Source organism: Micropterus dolomieu, linkage group LG06 (genome assembly GCF_021292245.1).
Source record: "Micropterus dolomieu isolate WLL.071019.BEF.003 ecotype Adirondacks linkage group LG06, ASM2129224v1, whole genome shotgun sequence".
Taxonomy (NCBI): domain Eukaryota; kingdom Metazoa; phylum Chordata; class Actinopteri; order Centrarchiformes; family Centrarchidae; genus Micropterus; species Micropterus dolomieu.
Genome location: NC_060155.1, coordinates 10,147,906 through 10,164,096, shown reverse-complemented (window position 1 = coordinate 10,164,096; position 16,191 = coordinate 10,147,906). Strand labels below are relative to the sequence as shown.

The following is a 16,191-nucleotide window of genomic DNA, read 5'->3' as shown; positions in this document are numbered from 1 at the left end:
AGGAATTTGACTCAGGATTGTACATTGCTCATGATGTGCTTACTCATACAACAATACCATAACACAATAACAAAATAATAATAAAATTAAATCAGACACAAACTACAGAATAGACAACACTAATATACACCCTATGAACAAAACAATATAGACATATTGACAAATAGTGCAGTGATCAGAATGCAAAGGATGCAAGAGTAAACTATTATTCTCATTATGTACATGTTGAAGGTGGATATGATATACAGGTACACATACACATGGGCTGAGAGGCTCTTCTGTTGTTCTTTTAGATACAAGATATTGTATGTGTTAGCATTTATTTAACCAACAGTTGTAGTTGGTTCTAACAACGTACAATTTCATATCTGTCGATGAAAACTAATTTTATCCCAGAGTTTTTGAGGGCCCTCCCTACTTCGGAAGCCGTGGTAGTTTAGCTCCAATCCTCTCAGTACATCCAGCGACGTTACCTACATTGGCTTCGTGATTAGGTTACAAAACAACGATTCTACCTTTCTGACTCACATTTTTGTCTTTCAGACAAGCACCCACATGCAATGCAAAACACACACCCACACATGCAGGGGAAAATAAAATGACAGACGCGGATTTCAGACTTTTTTGAAAGGCTAAATTTGAATTTCCCTCGGGATAAATAAAGTATCTATCTATATATACAATCTATGCTTTCAAGCCCTCTCGACCACGTGAGACACGTTACACTGAACGGCTTTAGTGAACGAGCCAATCACGTTGCATGTGACTAAACACACACACACAATCACTACACGGAGAGCTCGTGCTGCAGGAAGTGTGTGCGGGGGAAGAGCACTCGGAAAGAACAATGGGAGTCGACGTCGAGATCTTAAGACCGGGAGACGGTAAGGATTTTTTTTTAAATCCAAGCGCCTTGATAACTTCAATATTATATTTCCCTTTCACAATATAGCAGTTCTTAACTCACGTTTTTTCTCCGCTTTCAGGAAGGACATTTCCGGTAAAAGGACGCGAGGTTAGCGTACATTACGTCGGTAAGACTCATTTCAGTACCGACTGGGCAAAGGTTATTTTTTTCCGCCCATTTCCATTTAAATAAAAAATATTACCCACTCATATAAACGTGTGATCTGTTTAAAATGTAAGTTGTACAGTTTTACTTTTTCGAGAGACAGACGAGAGCAGCGATGCCAGTCGGTGTCTGTACGGCAACGTTAATGTTAACATTACAGCCGCGAGGAAACGCTTAGCTTAGCACAAAGACGGGAAACGGGGCAAATGGCTGACACAATAACGCTTACCAGCACCCATAATGCTCACAATGTAAGACGTTATTTGTCGTTTAATGAAACCGAACATGAAGTGTAAAGACAACAATTCGCCAGGTTGGCGGTATCCCCATATATAGTCGTTGTGCTAAGCTAAGTTAAGCTAACCGTAATAATGCTGCTGCTTCATTTTGAATGTATAACGTTACACGTTAAAGTGGTAACGTTTGCTTATTGATCTCCTCATACCAAAACGTCCAGCCATTCCTGTTCCGCCTAACTGCGTGCACTGACTAACGTTAAAGTGTGCAACACTCACTCACATTGCATTTAAAGTGCTACAAACGCACTCAACAACAACAGAGCGCTGTGTAATCAGTGTTTTTCTTCCTGCTGCTGTTTTTTGAACAGGCACGCTGACAAATGGAAGTAAGTTTGACTCCTCCAGGGACCGGGGACAGCCCTTCAAATTCAAAATTGGAGCCGGCCAAGTAATTCGTGCTTGGGATGAGGGTGTAGCTCGGGTAAGGAGAGAGACTTTATTAAAGGGGCACGCCACCGATTTCACACATCAAGACTCTTTGGAAATTCAGCTCAGCATGTGAAAAAGGGCGTGGCAATATGGCCCAAAATTCAAATATATACATACTTTTCAAGCTGAGACATTTCATGATTGTTAATCCCCACCCCCGTTAAATGTGCTAGGACTGAAACTAGGGCTGGGCGATATGGCCAAAAATGTTAGAACGATAAAAACATTTCATATCATTCAATATTGATAATTATCACAATCTATTTTAAATCATTATTTCTTTACAGTTTAAAGGCTGGTTTTTGCTCGAGGGAAAATTGAAGAAACCAAATGGTTAATTATGTGGTTAAACTTTTCTTTATGGTCAGAATGAGACAAACATTTGATGCCAAACAGGGGATCACTTAACAAATGAGGTAGAACATTCAAAACTATTATGATAAAATCTCTTTCGAAAAATATCAGTAAATTTTTTTAGTCCCTTTTCTTTAGCAAAATATTTTAATAGAAAAAGTGATAATTTGTCTATAATTCAAATAAACCAAATCTTAACAATATACTGAACATTTATTATATTGCTATTGAGGAAAATTAAATTGCAATAATAATCATTATTGTTCCATTGCCCAGCCCTAATTGAAACGCAGCATAAAAGTGAGCTCATTCATTCATCTGCTTATGCTTTTTTGGACTTCAGTTTATCTGCTGGCTAACTAACGTTAGCTACCCAGCAGGTAGTGACAGACTGAACAAAGTAAACTCCGTACACTGGTCTGTCAGCTCCCAGTGCTCTGTTTTTTCAGTCTCTTGTCGATGGGACTGTTAGATTGGACATCTGGAGTCAAGATGGCCCTGTATACAGCAACAGGTGCACATTTAGTCTAACTATTCACATTGCACGACAGGGCTATTGTGTCTTATAACACCACACAGCCAGCTATCATCTACATTATTTTTTGACAGAAAATAGCCATTTTATGCATGTTGTAAAAACTTAATTTTCACTATGTGGATCTTTTACACACCATAATTAAATGAATTAATCAAATTATTATGATATATCACCCAGCCCTACTGTGAAAACGGTTGTAAAATGTCTTCTATGGCTCTAGAGGAGTTTGTCATCAGGGTTATCTCAGCTTGGCCTTGGAGACTTCAAATTTGTAACAAAGTATGCGTTACAAAATGGGGGCAAGAGTTATGAAGGGGCAAGCATTTACCAGACATGGAGTGTTTACCTCTGGTGCATTGCTATTGAAAATATATTTTTTAATACAACTCCCATCAGTCGTTCATGACTAAATCAGCCCTTTAACAGAGATGCCAAAATACAGATCAGCCATTAAATACTAAAGCCATATAACCTTTTTATGTAATGTGTTCTTCACCACCTCAACAGATGAGCATTGGCGAGGTGGCCAAGTTGACCTGCTCGCCGGACTATGCGTACGGCAGTAAAGGATACCCACCTATCATCCCAGCAAATGCCACTCTCATCTTTGAAGTGGAGCTGCTCGGTTGCTGAGTTTTTCAGCTGAATGTTGCTCTTCAGAGTTTCTCATTCCACCCACATCTCTGACACAAATAACTGTCTTATTAAAGGTGCTGTCAGTAGCATTTATAAACATGAATAAATCATTGCTTAAAAAAGAATCCTGCCATCTTTATGAAATTGAGACAACTGACAAACAAGTGAGACCAAACTAATTCCAGCGAGATTGTTGGTGCTAAGATGACACTCTAATCCAAAAACCATAAAAGAATATTATGACATTTTGGGAAATATGCTAATTTATTTAAGGATTTAGTGGCCTCCATTGTTACGTTTGTCTGATAAATATTTGACGTATCCTTTAGCTATCAGATAGCACATCAGATACATAACGGAGTAGTGGCAAAAAACAAACATTAGAAAGAATAGTGTGCCGTTTGGGGGGGTTTTTTGTGCCAAAAAAAACAATGTGTTTATTCCAGTGTCTCAAAAGTATTGTAATGATTATTGTCACAAATGCACATGATACACCTTTTTAATGAAGTGCTTATTTGTTGACAGTGTGAAACCTTTGACACAATGTAAAGGAACTCTTCATATGTTTGGAAACAAAAATGGCTCATGATTAAAGTTTTTGATGTTTAATTTCTTTGTTATCCATTAGAAATGGTCTTATCTGTGGAAATTGCATTAAAAACAAAGTACACAACATTTATGCTTCATTGTCATTAACTTGATTTAGACCTAATAAGTAATTGTGATAAATATCTATACATATTAGGACACTTAATATTGGAACACTTGATATTGATAAACAGATGAATGAATTTTAAAGCACAATTTAATAGTTATTCTCAAGTAAAGAGTTAATAGATCTTAGTTTTTTATTTCTGTGTGGATGCTAAATACTTAAAATGTTTTATGTACTGACACTGTATTCACATTGGCCACAAAATACTTTATAACAAAGCTCATGTCAAACCAAACTTAATGCATAAAGATGCTAAATCTGACTATTAGAATCACATCTCACCATAATTATCTTTAATTTATTTAATTGGCCAACCTTATCACTTCTGCATGTACTCTGTGTATAGTGTTTAAATGATATTCAAATACTGTAAAGGCTTAAAAAGTGTCTGGTTTAATTTATGTGATTGTGGCCATCTTGTGGAGAAGGTTGGAATTACATTAAGTACATAAACTGCTGCCTTCATTCGCTTCTAATTATCTTGATTTACGGCTCTTTCAGGTGGAGGATCACTTTGATTCAAAGATAAAGATAAAGTAACCTACTTAGGCTATTTTAATTAAAGTAGCGATACCATGTTGAAAAAAATACTTTGTTGAAATGAAAAGTCCAGTATCCAAATTTAGCATCGAAATATACTGAAAGTAGGCTACTAAAAGTAGAAGTAGGCCTACTTGAGCAGATTGGCCCATTTCCAAATAATTTATATTAAATTATTGTGTTACAATTATTGATGCTTATTGTAGTCCTGCGACAGCCACATATAGTGGATTAATTGCTGTCAGGATTTAAAGAGAACTAACCATAACAAAAAATGCTTCTGAAATAAATTGCCTACCCTATAATATGTCACTTTTGGCTCTGAGTAGTCATAACGGGAATTACTCACCATTTTTAGAAACAAAACAATCGATCAGAAGAAAACAATCAAGAGATTAATCTATAAGGAATATATTCATTAGTTGTAGTCCCATACAAAATAGTTCACCAGGACCACTGTAACCAACTACAATCTGGTGATATATAGGCTAATAATACAACAGTCACAGGGGTTTAAATTCAAATTTTCCTGAATATACTTACATAATTTTAATTCAGTGATATTTTCAATCCAAGACTTTTTACTCGTAATATAAAAATATTTGTATTAGGACTTTTACTTTCTCCACCACTGCTTCGGGCTCATTATGGTGACATTTACAACGGCACTTGAAGGCAGCGTTTCCACGGGTACGGGCTCTCATCACCAACAGCGTTTCATTCCCGAGACCAAACTGACGCAGACGGTCTGCGAACATGAGCTAAACCTTTAACATGGGCATCAACATGTGAGAAGCTCGACGTTAGGCTAGATAGGTCGTCGTTTCTGGTTAATTTTAACTTGACAAGGACCAGCAGTGAGACGTCGGAGGTTCATAGTCACACGCGCAAACTCGCTTTGCCCAAATTCCCTGGTTTCATTCTTTGCCCTTTAAAGATGCGCTACGAACTGAGAGGAAGGATGGCGATGACTCTGAGGAAGACGGTTAATCTCATCACAGGACTGCTCATTGTTTTCCAGTTTCAACTAAGTTTCATGAAGCTGAAATCCGCTCATGGTACGCCATAAAAATAATGGAGTGGACTTTGGTTAAGATATGTTAACGTTAGGGGAGGTAACAGGAGGTTCGGTAACGCAATACTGTAAGTTATAACGTAACGTTTTGTGCAGTATAGCCTTTTATTTGATCGGTTAAAGTTAGCCTATTTAATATTGCTGTAGGCCTAATATATAACCAGCTAACATAACTAACTATAACTAAGACACCTGTAATATTGGTTATTTAACTTTTTTCTGGTAAAATATATGCATAATTAATAGCTGGAGATATATTTGTTCTATGCCAAAACCAAATAGAAATTTGGATTGAATATGACAATTGCAGAAAATTTGTTTGACAATGTCTTTTAAATAATGAATCCCCAAAAATCTAAAAAATGTAGGCCTATTAGCATTCACTGTTTTCCCACGTCTTTTGTTCTTTTAGACTACAGTGGGAAACTCACTAATATCATTTCAGTGTTTCATAATTCTGTCTTTAACCTCAAATACCAGGGTAAGTAATTCTGTCTTTGTAGGAGCCAGTTTCACTTTTATCTGTGTTTGTATTACCACCTGCGACCACCAGGTGGATCACTGATAGAGACAAATTGAAGGTGTAATCAGGCTCAGGTGTGTTGCTGAAGCAGCAGTTTCTGACCTTGTTTTTGCCAATAATCGTCGTTTTCTATTTTCTGTGAAACATTTGGAGTATTTTAAGTGGAAAGGAAACAGTGGACTCTGCTGCAACAGGAATTGGTGAGCTTTACTGAACTTATCTGACTTGTAGTTCTACAGACACCTACACAACTACTATAGATTCTGTAGCACCAGGAAACTGCCCACATCAGGTGGAGGGTTGTCAGGCCTTGCAGCCACAGGGCCACCATGTGACAGAAATATCGACCCAACAACCCACCGCTGCCCAGCCTCACATGCCTGGTCCTGGACCTGCTGGTGTGAAGAATGTGAAGCATGCTTTCGCCCTCTGCTGTGAAGAGAAGTTAGGACGCACTGTTGTCACTGGGAGGGCAGAATGACGGGGTGACCACGCATGTTTGCCACATGGCACATGCCGCGGGAATTGTTTAAAATGCAAGAGTTTGTTTTTCTGATGTTTGAGAATCTGATGTATGAAATCTACTATTCCCTGAATATACAGCTTTCCCTATTTATTTCCCCTTTCAGCTTTAAGTTTGTTATAATAGTATGTTTGTAATTTTCCACTCAGACAGCATATATGTCGTCTGCCAGTTTTATCAAGCTGTTAATATTCAAACCCAAGACACAATGTATTTATGGGTTCCCCTAAAATTTAGCCTGACATATTTCATATCTTTGGCTTTAACTTTAAAATCTGAAACAGGAAAACATCAAATTTAAGTTTTAATTATAGCTACAACAATTAATTAATTGGTTGATCCAAAGAAAATTAATCAGCATCTATTTTGATAAGTTAGGTAATTATTTCACAACGGTTCAACGGTTCATGTTCTCAAATGTGATAATTCGCTGCTGTCCTTGTGTAGTAAACTGAGTATGTTTGGGTTTTGAACTGGTCGGACAAAAAAAGACAAAACACGACTTTGTGCTCTAGGGCATTGTGATGGGCATTTTTCACTTTTTTAAAATTTTTTGTTTTTAGACCAAATGATTGATCGAGAAAATAAACAATAATAAAAAATTAATTTATTATGAAAATAATTTGTAGTTGCAGCCCTAGTTTGAATATTTGTTTGCCTGCACAATATGAGTTTGGAATGATTGACCCACCAGTGGGCCGATGCTTGTTAAGGGGTCCTTGAGTTTATAAAATGCCACAAAACTATGAACATTTCCTAGAGTTAAGCTTCTAGCTTGTTTTGTCTTTTGTTAAACATATACAATTTTCCATTATTTAAAACAGAGAAAAGCAGGAACGTATCATATTTAAGAAGCAAATGTTTTTTGCAAAATTTTGCATCCTTTCTTGATAAATTAAACATAACTTTTTTTATCCGATTCTAAAAATTGCTGTTTTTTCATATTTAGAAAATTTTTGATTGTAGGAATTTCTAGATTTATCCAGCTAGTTAAGAAAGCTGAATTGTCAGATTTGTTTGGGTATCTGAGTTGCCTTATTTTTTATTTATTTAATGGTTTATTTCCTCATGTGACAGTAACTACAACAACATAGATTCATTTTATCAACTCATTAATTAATCAACCATTATTTTCAATTACTTATATGCCAGTATCTACCGCCACCATCTATTTTATTTATCAAAGAACAAAAGTCATATAAATTGTTTTAATCTTAATGACTTTTGTACATTTATACATGGAGTTCTAAAACGCATATCTTTGTCAGCATCAGCTCAGATCTCAGACATTTTGATTTTATTAGTAGTAATATAATGATGGAAATTGATCTCCCTCTGTTTGATTCCTCAGGAATCTACAGAACTGACACACAGGAGCTGTCTCCTCCAGAGAGAAGGTCGTATCTAGTCGCAGGGAACCACAAACCCAGGGTGAGGAGGTGGGCATCCAGGTCTAGGTCTGGGGACCCTAGCAAGGCTGAAGATAAGAGGGGCCACTACAGAGAGCAGCACCAACCAGAAGAGTCACGTTCAGACCTGCTGATGGAGGAGGGACATGACAATTCCTTACAGATTGTGGTAAGAGTTATTAACCGGTAAGAGAGGTTCAGCAGATGAAGAAAAAAGTTAGCCAACTGAACACTGTGAATTAACATCTAAATTTTTGTTTCCTGGAAGGAAAAGTTCTCTTTTTGAGAAAGTATTATACTCCAAATTTAGAATTTAACACATTTTCTGTATATAATGTTAAATATATAGAGTGAATGAGCAAGAAAGGTTAGAATAAAATGACTGATGGAAATATTTATTGCAGTGGTTCTCATGTTTTCCCCACTTTGGGACCGGAAATTGTAATATTAGGGAAATATGCAACGAAACATTATTTCTTCATTTATCTGCTTTCATACCTGTCAAATCTGTCCATCTTATACTCTTCAAAAAGAATGAAAGCACACTTTTTATTAAAGTGCAATAATTAATTTTTAGTTCCTCTTCACATTATTTTTTAAATACTGATTTTAATAAAAAGCATTTCAATCCCTACATGTTTGGACAGGATATTGATCACGCCTACTATAAATCTAAAATCTACGGTCCTGGAGACAGTCAAGAGCTGTGGGTGAACGTCGATGAGATGGAAGAGGACAAGTGGAAGGTCTCTGGCTTCCTGTCCAGCACCCACAGACAAGCTGAGGTATGAAATCAGTCTGTGTGAATAAATGGGACAATCATTGTTTTAGTTAAACTAAGAACCTCATGTAGAAGATGTTCAGTGGGCAATCCATTTTTAATTTGTGTATTTACTTTGACTTTCCTGAATGGGGGGGGAAAAAGATGTTGATGTCCAAATTATTTAGACATTGTATTAATGAAGTGTTGATCAGCATATCACAGTTGATGTTTCACTTTGCCTTTCTTTGTTTCCAGAGAGTGAATCTTTCCTTCAACTTCCCTTTCTACGGTCATATACTAAAAGAAATCACCGTGGCAACTGGAGGTAAGTCTTTAACCACACACACAATCTCTAGAAGTTGTGAGTTCAGAGTTATGAGGCTCAGTCTGAATTCAAAGTAGTTTGAGATACACACACTGTATAGAGCTACATTATAGGAATTTTGAGTGAATTTCACTTTATACCTTCATTGTACATATACACAGTGCATACTTAATGAGTAAAGCAGTTTAAATAGATTTGACACAAGAATAGCACTGCTCTGAGAGGCCATCACCTGCATCATAGGTTACCTTTTATTTTTCGCTGTAGTATTTTGTGTGATCAGGTTGGGTCTGTATCTATACAACCTCTCTTTACCTCCAGAATGAACAAAATAAAATACTGAAGATGATGATCTGTTTTCAAACAACAGCAGACATTTAAGTACTGGGTTAACTTGCAAAAAAAACACATGTGAAGTGACAGCGAGTGAAGCAGTGTGTGTTGGAGGGGTTGGTGGGGGTTCTGGTAAGTAGGAGGGAGGGGCCCTTTGTCCCATAACTAAACCATGATTAAAATGAATATTGTGATGTCTCTCTGCAGTTCATAGAAAAGACTGATGGCAACCTCTGCATGTTTGTCTCACACAGGTTTCATTTACACTGGAGATTTACTCCACCGAATGCTCACAGCTACTCAGTACATCGCCCCTCTAATGGCGAATTTTGACCCAAGCCTGTCCAAAAACTCAACTGTGATCTACTTTGATAATGGTAAGATAGAATGGCTTTTTGTTTGTGGGTCTGCTGTAGAATATTTATAATTAATGTATGTGCGTGTATATCCACCGTTTAGGCACTGCACTGGTGGTTCAATGGAACCGGATTCACCTCCAGGACAACATCAGTCTGGGAACGTTCACCTTTCAGGCCGTTCTGCACAACGACGGACGAATCGTCTTTGCATACAAACGGGTGACGTTTCTTCTCCTCTTGGTGTTCTTCTGTTAATGCAAAATTTGTTAAATTAAATAGCTTTTTTGTCCTAGATTCCCATAAACATCAACAACATCAGCACTGAGAACCATCCTGTCAAAGTTGGCCTGTCGGATGCTTTTGTGGTGCTTCATGAGATAGAACAGATCCCCGGTGTGTGGCACAAAATCACCGTAAAATCACTAATTTAATTTATTAATCAAAGCACCGGGCCTCACTAGTAATTCACTTCATATCCTTTCTGACTTTGTCCAGATGTTCGTCGGAGAACCATTTATGAGTACCACAAAGTCGACATCCTCAAATCCAAAATCTCCAATTCTACAGCTGTGGAGATGATACCTCTCCCTAGTAAGTTAATCCTAATTAAAATGTACAAAGACATGTGCTGCTAAGATAGCAAAACACACAGATTCCCCTATCCGTATATGTGGACCATCAGTAAACCTAATCGGAACGTTTTATTTTTAATTTTGTTGGCCACTCAAATTGTAAAAAAGGATTCGCGTGTGACAATAATACAGTAGCAGCAGTTGCATGTTAGCTCTACACTGTGGGATGGCCTGAAAAAATGCATTCAGGTTTGATTTACAGAACTCAAATCCGTCTCTTCCTCCTCACGGTCTTTCTTTATTCTCAGCATGTCTCCAGTTCTCCAGCTGCGGTCCATGTGTCACTTCTCAGATTGGCTTTAACTGCAGCTGGTGCAGTCGGCTACAAAGGTAAACTGGAAAGCACTGAGAGCACAGACCGCCGACAAGGCTGCTCATTCCATAAAATGTATTTTAATAATGGAAAATGTTAGGAATGTTTAATTTGCATTTGAATCCAGCTCTGCAATAAAATGCACATAGTGAGAAACAATCTTTGCTGATGGCAAACTTTATATGAAAATACTTGAATCCTGTTCAATCCTGGGAGTGTGAGGCCTTTTAAATTCCTAGTCAGTCAGACACATGACCACTGAGTTAAAGCAATTTTTAATCTACTATGCTGCTGTAGTGTTTTCTATAAGTGGCTTTTTCCCCCAGAAAATACTGATGCTGATGTGTGTTCACATCATATCACAGTGTTTCCAAGATAGTATTTTATTTTAAATAGGACAACCCACTTGAAAATGGTATGGGAAATAATAACATGAACAGTAAAGATTATTGTACTGTATAAAATGATTGAATTATCTGTGTAGATCACATGATTATTAAAACAAACTAACTCAGTATGAAACATTTACTGTATGATTTTAATGCATTTTATAGTAAAAGGTTTGCACGATAAATAATAGGTTCACAGGACTGTTTTAAAATATTACTCGCATTTCCATATTTAAATCGAGATAGTTGAGATAGTCATTGTTCTCTAACTGTTCTGCTGTCCTTACCAGCCACACACATTGAAAAGTAATTTCCATGTAAGCGGAGAGGGACAAATCTACAGTCCTCATTTTGTAAAATCAAGTTGATATCTTTCAAATGTTCTGGACTTTTTGGTACAAGATTTTATACACCCATCACTTACTGTACAGTGAAATCACTTTAGGAAAGGATCTCTTTACAGGCAGAAAGGACAGGAGAAACAATTAGAGACCGATAATCTATCCAATGTCACATTTCAATGTAGGCTATGTGAGTATTGCATTAAGATAGACCTATCCTTTAAGACTAAACCAATTTACAAAAGCTTTGTTCTTGTCCTTTTGCCTTACTACATGCTGTCCTATTGCAGGGGAGTATAAAGTGTAAGTATGTTGTACATGATACCTACCCACGCCTTCACTCAGATCACAGTATCATCTTATTTACACAATGCCCGATAAATATACAAGCTGGCTACAAAACTCCTGGAAATTGCATCAAGCACCTTGTCAATAAGGGATCTTGAATGGATATAGGTTACTCTCCATACATTAATAATATTTACATCCCTTTTCAGATGCTCCAGTGGCTTTGATCGTAACCGGCAAGACTGGGTTGACCATGGCTGTCCGGAGGAGGTCCTCATTATTTTTACATTTGAGTAAACTACAGAAAGCACCACTTGTGTCCGTTTGAACAAAAGAGTTCACTGATGTTTTATTTTTCCAGAGAAGAGATCCCCGGTGTCTTCGAATGACAGACGTCACAAACACAACATCTCGCCTCCTCCCACATATGACCACTCCTGTTACAACGATCACGATGCAGCAGAGGAGCTCCAGCATGACCTCCACCCCCCTCAGCGAGACGTCCGCTGTCGCCAACCTCTCAACGCGCAGCAGCACAAGCAGAATTATTTCCACTCCACCGCCTCCTACCAGCAAACCTGCAGAAGGTGAGCTGACTAATGCTTTCAAAATACCTGTAGTAAACAAAACAATGAATGCATCTGAATTCCCAGCCCAGCGTGTTGTGCAAAGTCTGACAGTGCGAGGGTCAAGTGGTCAGCTATTTCCCAGCCCTCTGTTAGCTCATAGCTGAGCGTATACAGCGCCATGTTAAATACTGCATAGTGTCCTCATCTGCTGAAGGATGACTCAATGTATGTGTATCACTCTGTTTGGGTCAGAATATGGGTGGGCTGGATGGTCTGGTTTTCTGTAGTGGCTGTTATTTGTAAGTGAAGTGTCAAACATTTTAACAAAAGCTGGCATTTTACTAGCTAGATAAAAAGACTAGAAAATGTATTAAAAAAAACTTACTCATGTCATATGATTTGAAATTGTTTTCTTTTTCTAGATGACACAAGGTCTTTGCACATCAATGAAGCGAGTAAGTCATTCATGTCCACCTACTTGTGTTTGATTTTGATTTGTTTTAATTGGTACACGATGCTTTCAGTAGTTGTCTTGTAAACCTTTTGCATCTCATGTGCCTGAATCATTAGTGAGAGACCAAATTGTTGTAGCACCTACATAATTGTATGTGATTACAGCATTGTTTAAGCATGCATAAGAAATCTTCACAGAAAAATTAGACAATCCTGGTGAAAATATCTGCACATACACGCTGTTTTTAGCCCATTCACCTCTAGTGTCCCCTAGTTTGGCAGTATTTTTGATGCTAAAGTCATTTGAAAAATTCTACAAAGGGACTTTAAGTCTAGAACTATGAGTAGTATTACTGAGAATCCAATCATCATCACTGTACAGCAGGAGACGACGAGACCACAGGAGAGAGTGATGAGCGACTGCAGATTGGTTTACTGGCAGGCATCGTCATGGTGGTGGTCATCATGGCAGCAGCCGTCCTTATGTCTGTCTACATGTACAACCACCCCACCTCCAACGCAAGCCTCTTCTTCATGGAGGTCAGTGTCACCCAGCTGCTGTGTATGACTGTCCTAATCTAAAATTCCCCATAATCCCTTGAAATGTAGAAGCAAGTAGTTCTGCAGTTTTCATTTGGATTACCTACCGTCCCGGGTTTTTGTTCATTTCCCAGAAAGTCAAAATGCAGAGACTTAAAACTTCATTGGGAAAAGTAATCAATCAGTCAACATTTTGTGAGATCGATTTTTTTGGGGGGGGGTTTTGCCTTGCCAGTGCGGCCTAAAGATAAAAAGTCGGTCCTTTCACTACTTTAATCTCGAACAAATACTGGGAGAAAACCATGAAATCTGGTATGAATACTCGTCCCAGAGAGTGATTCCTAACATATTTTGGTCTCTCCTCCTTAACATTCATCTAGCACCAAAAATGTCACTTTAACCAACATACCTTTGTCCACTAAAAGGTATTTTAAAATTGATTGAATGACATTTGCAGCTGATATTTGGGGTTCCCAGACGATGAATTATGATTCTGATGAATTCCTGACCTTTTCTGAACTATTTAACTTTTCAGCATGTTTATCCAAGTCTCAGCACTTCACTGAAGCAATGTTGCACTTCCCTCCATCTATGTGCACAATTAGTTCTGTCAACACTAACATTTCTAACACCCCTCTGTGTAATTTAGAAGAAATTTGGAATTTTTGGAAGCTGGAAACTGGAATTTAACTAACACCCTCCTTGGTGTGACTGGTGGTTCTTCTTCAAACATTCCTTTGTCTGTCCCAAATCTTTTGTTAAATATATAAATACTGTTGATTCATCAGCAGAGCAGAAACCCACATCTTATACAGAGTAAAGTGCTATGTACTTGTGTGGGCTCTGAACACATCTAAATGTTCCTTGCACAAACCAACTCGTGTGTTCATTTTCCATCAGCGACGACCGACCCGCTGGCCAATCATGAAGTTCAGCCGGGGTTCCGGTCGCCCTTCTTACGCTGAGGTGGAGGCTCCTGGTCAGGACAAAGACAGCATGGTGGTCATCGACCCCAAACAGTCTTTTGCCATGTCGGACAGAAGAGAGAGTGACCAGAAAGAAGGATTCATAGTTTCCGATCAGAGGGAGCGCTTCCTGGTCTCAGAGAGCTCCTGACCTAAACTATGTATCCCAGATAGCTTTGGGACAGAGCTGGTTCTCTGAGAGGAAGTGTTGCTTCCTTGAATGCTTTCTTTTAGCTGTTGCTCAAAGTTCATTTTAAGGACAGAGTTTGAGCATTCAGAGGAAAATACCAAACCTCTATGAGGACACTGTAACAGTCTGGCTTTATGTTGGTGTTCGCTTGGTGAGCCACAGGACTGTTTTTACGGCATAACGAAAACTTGTTTTTAAACTTTGCTCAGGTCACTCGTTCGTGTTTACTGTAGCGTCACAGAGCAAGAGGTGACGCTGCTGGATGTTTGTTTTGAGACAGTTTTTCAAGAGCTGTTATGTCGTTCCCACTCCTTCACAAGGAGGAATGTCATATTTGGGTGTTATTTCCTGATCTCAAAAATACGGACTAAATTCCTCACCATTACACCCACCTTCATCCTGAGGGGCAAACAGGGTGCACAGTGTTTTCACTGCTATTTTCTCAGTATAAGTGTTTTTTTTTTTTTTACATTGAAGCAATGTCTGCAATTTTTTGAATTTTGACTTTATTGTCAATTTTATAATAAAGACAGAAAACATGTACACTACAACATTGTAAACATCTACAAACATGGAAAAATACGATACAGTCTCTCAACATTTTTCTAACATGCTATAATTGTTCCCATTGTGTAATCTGTGCATTTATGATATAATGGTAAAAACAGTGCAGATTTTACTCTGTACTTCTGATCATTTTAGTGTCTTTTCAGTCATGATATGTCTTTAATCATCAGTAAGTTAAATGAACGACTTCTGATGTTAAAATTTAGTTTATAAATAGTATTACAATTAAAAGATTAGATTTATTTGTACACATTAATGTAATTTCACCAGTTACCACTTTTTGGAAATCTAAAAAAGTCTTAAAACATGTTTAGTGAGCTGAGGGTTTACCTGCTCCTGGTCTTTACCAGATTGATCAACGCTGATACATTTTCAAAACTGTTTGGTCATTAATCTGAAAGTAAAGTAGTTCTATCTACGCTACATTTTGATAAGATGACACAAGAATCAACAGTTTCCTGTACTGTCAATGAAGTACAGCACAACTACACCAAATGAACATACAGTTTTAATAGTGTTGAGTGTTATTTGAGGCATGTTAAGTTTAAAATTAACTTAAGGCAAATGGTATCTGAATGGATCATTTAAGACTGGCCTGTAGGCTGCAGGGGTCAAGGCACTGCTGTGTTGGAGGTACTGCAAAGGTCCTGGGTCGATGATTTAAGTTTCCTTGTCTTCTGAGAAAGAATAAATCAAAATGGAGAAAATAAAATTATGCAACTGTAAATCTAAACAATTTGCACATTCTTGACAAATACCCCATAATATTTGGTTTGGCTCTCTAAAGAGTACCAAGTTATAACAGTGTGATGAAATGAGTATACTACATACATGAACAGGTTATCAGTATGTGGTATGTTCATGTTGGAAAAGTGACAAAGTACTTAAAAGGTTAGTGCGCAAACTAAAAAACCCTTGACTTTTAGGTGTGCTGTTAATGGACACAATTGTCCCACAATGCATTGCAGAGAGAAAATGGAGGAGCTGGCCACAGCCAGAAAAAAAATGTGAATGGCGATAAAACAGTCTCTGAAAACGAAATAATAGCTTA

At 37.7% G+C, this 16,191-nt stretch overlaps 3 protein-coding genes across 7 annotated transcripts in view; 2 read left to right on the top strand and 1 right to left on the bottom strand.

The window, feature by feature from the left end:
- Positions 1-739: 739 nt before the first annotated feature.
- On the top strand, positions 740-4,003 carry LOC123972913 (peptidyl-prolyl cis-trans isomerase Fkbp12-like). Its single transcript, XM_046052670.1, has 4 exons — positions 740-884; positions 987-1,034; positions 1,680-1,792; positions 3,200-4,003. Exons 1-4 carry the CDS (start codon positions 848-850, stop codon positions 3,323-3,325), a joined length of 324 nt encoding a protein of 107 aa, XP_045908626.1. The 5' UTR covers positions 740-847; the 3' UTR covers positions 3,326-4,003.
- Positions 4,004-5,322: 1,319 nt separating this feature from the next.
- Positions 5,323-15,937, top strand: plxdc2a (plexin domain containing 2a). Of its 4 annotated transcripts, none has more exons than XM_046052259.1 (14): positions 5,323-5,641; positions 8,056-8,282; positions 8,761-8,898; positions 9,132-9,201; positions 9,789-9,911; positions 9,994-10,112; positions 10,187-10,286; positions 10,389-10,484; positions 10,774-10,855; positions 12,066-12,126; positions 12,218-12,443; positions 12,848-12,880; positions 13,264-13,418; positions 14,319-15,937. In XM_046052259.1, the coding sequence occupies exons 1-14, from the start codon at positions 5,521-5,523 to the stop codon at positions 14,532-14,534; spliced, it is 1,767 nt and encodes a 588-aa protein (XP_045908215.1). In that variant the 5' UTR covers positions 5,323-5,520; the 3' UTR covers positions 14,535-15,937. The 4 variants fall into 4 exon arrangements, with proteins under 4 accessions (XP_045908215.1, XP_045908214.1, XP_045908218.1 ...); XM_046052258.1 differs by having other exon boundaries at positions 5,326-5,641; positions 13,261-13,418; positions 14,319-15,931; XM_046052262.1 differs by lacking the exon at positions 5,323-5,641 and adding an exon at positions 6,234-6,381 and having other exon boundaries at positions 13,261-13,418; positions 14,319-15,921.
- myripa (myosin VIIA and Rab interacting protein a) overlaps positions 15,636-16,191 on the bottom strand; it is a 34,040-nt gene continuing 33,484 nt past the window's right edge. The window contains exon 16 of one of the 2 annotated variants that reach the window (XM_046052256.1): positions 15,636-15,817. In XM_046052256.1, the coding sequence (XP_045908212.1) occupies positions 15,801-15,817 (17 nt within the window). In that variant the 3' untranslated portion in view covers positions 15,636-15,800. The remainder of the gene's footprint in view (positions 15,818-16,191) is intronic. The other variant, XM_046052257.1, reaches the window with a different exon arrangement.

Coding starts and splice junctions, on each gene's coding strand:
- LOC123972913 (XM_046052670.1), top strand. CDS start 848: ATGGGAGTCGACGTCGAGATCTTAAGACCGGGAGACG. Junction 885..986: donor GATCTTAAGACCGGGAGACG/GTAAGGATTTTT, acceptor CTCCGCTTTCAG/GAAGGACATTTCCGGTAAAA. Junction 1,793..3,199: donor GGGATGAGGGTGTAGCTCGG/GTAAGGAGAGAG, acceptor CCACCTCAACAG/ATGAGCATTGGCGAGGTGGC.
- plxdc2a (XM_046052258.1), top strand. CDS start 5,521: ATGCGCTACGAACTGAGAGGAAGGATGGCGATGACTCTGAGGAAGACG. Junction 9,912..9,993: donor TGTGATCTACTTTGATAATG/GTAAGATAGAAT, acceptor TCCACCGTTTAG/GCACTGCACTGGTGGTTCAA. Junction 12,881..13,260: donor TTTGCACATCAATGAAGCGA/GTAAGTCATTCA, acceptor ATCACTGTACAG/CAGGAGACGACGAGACCACA.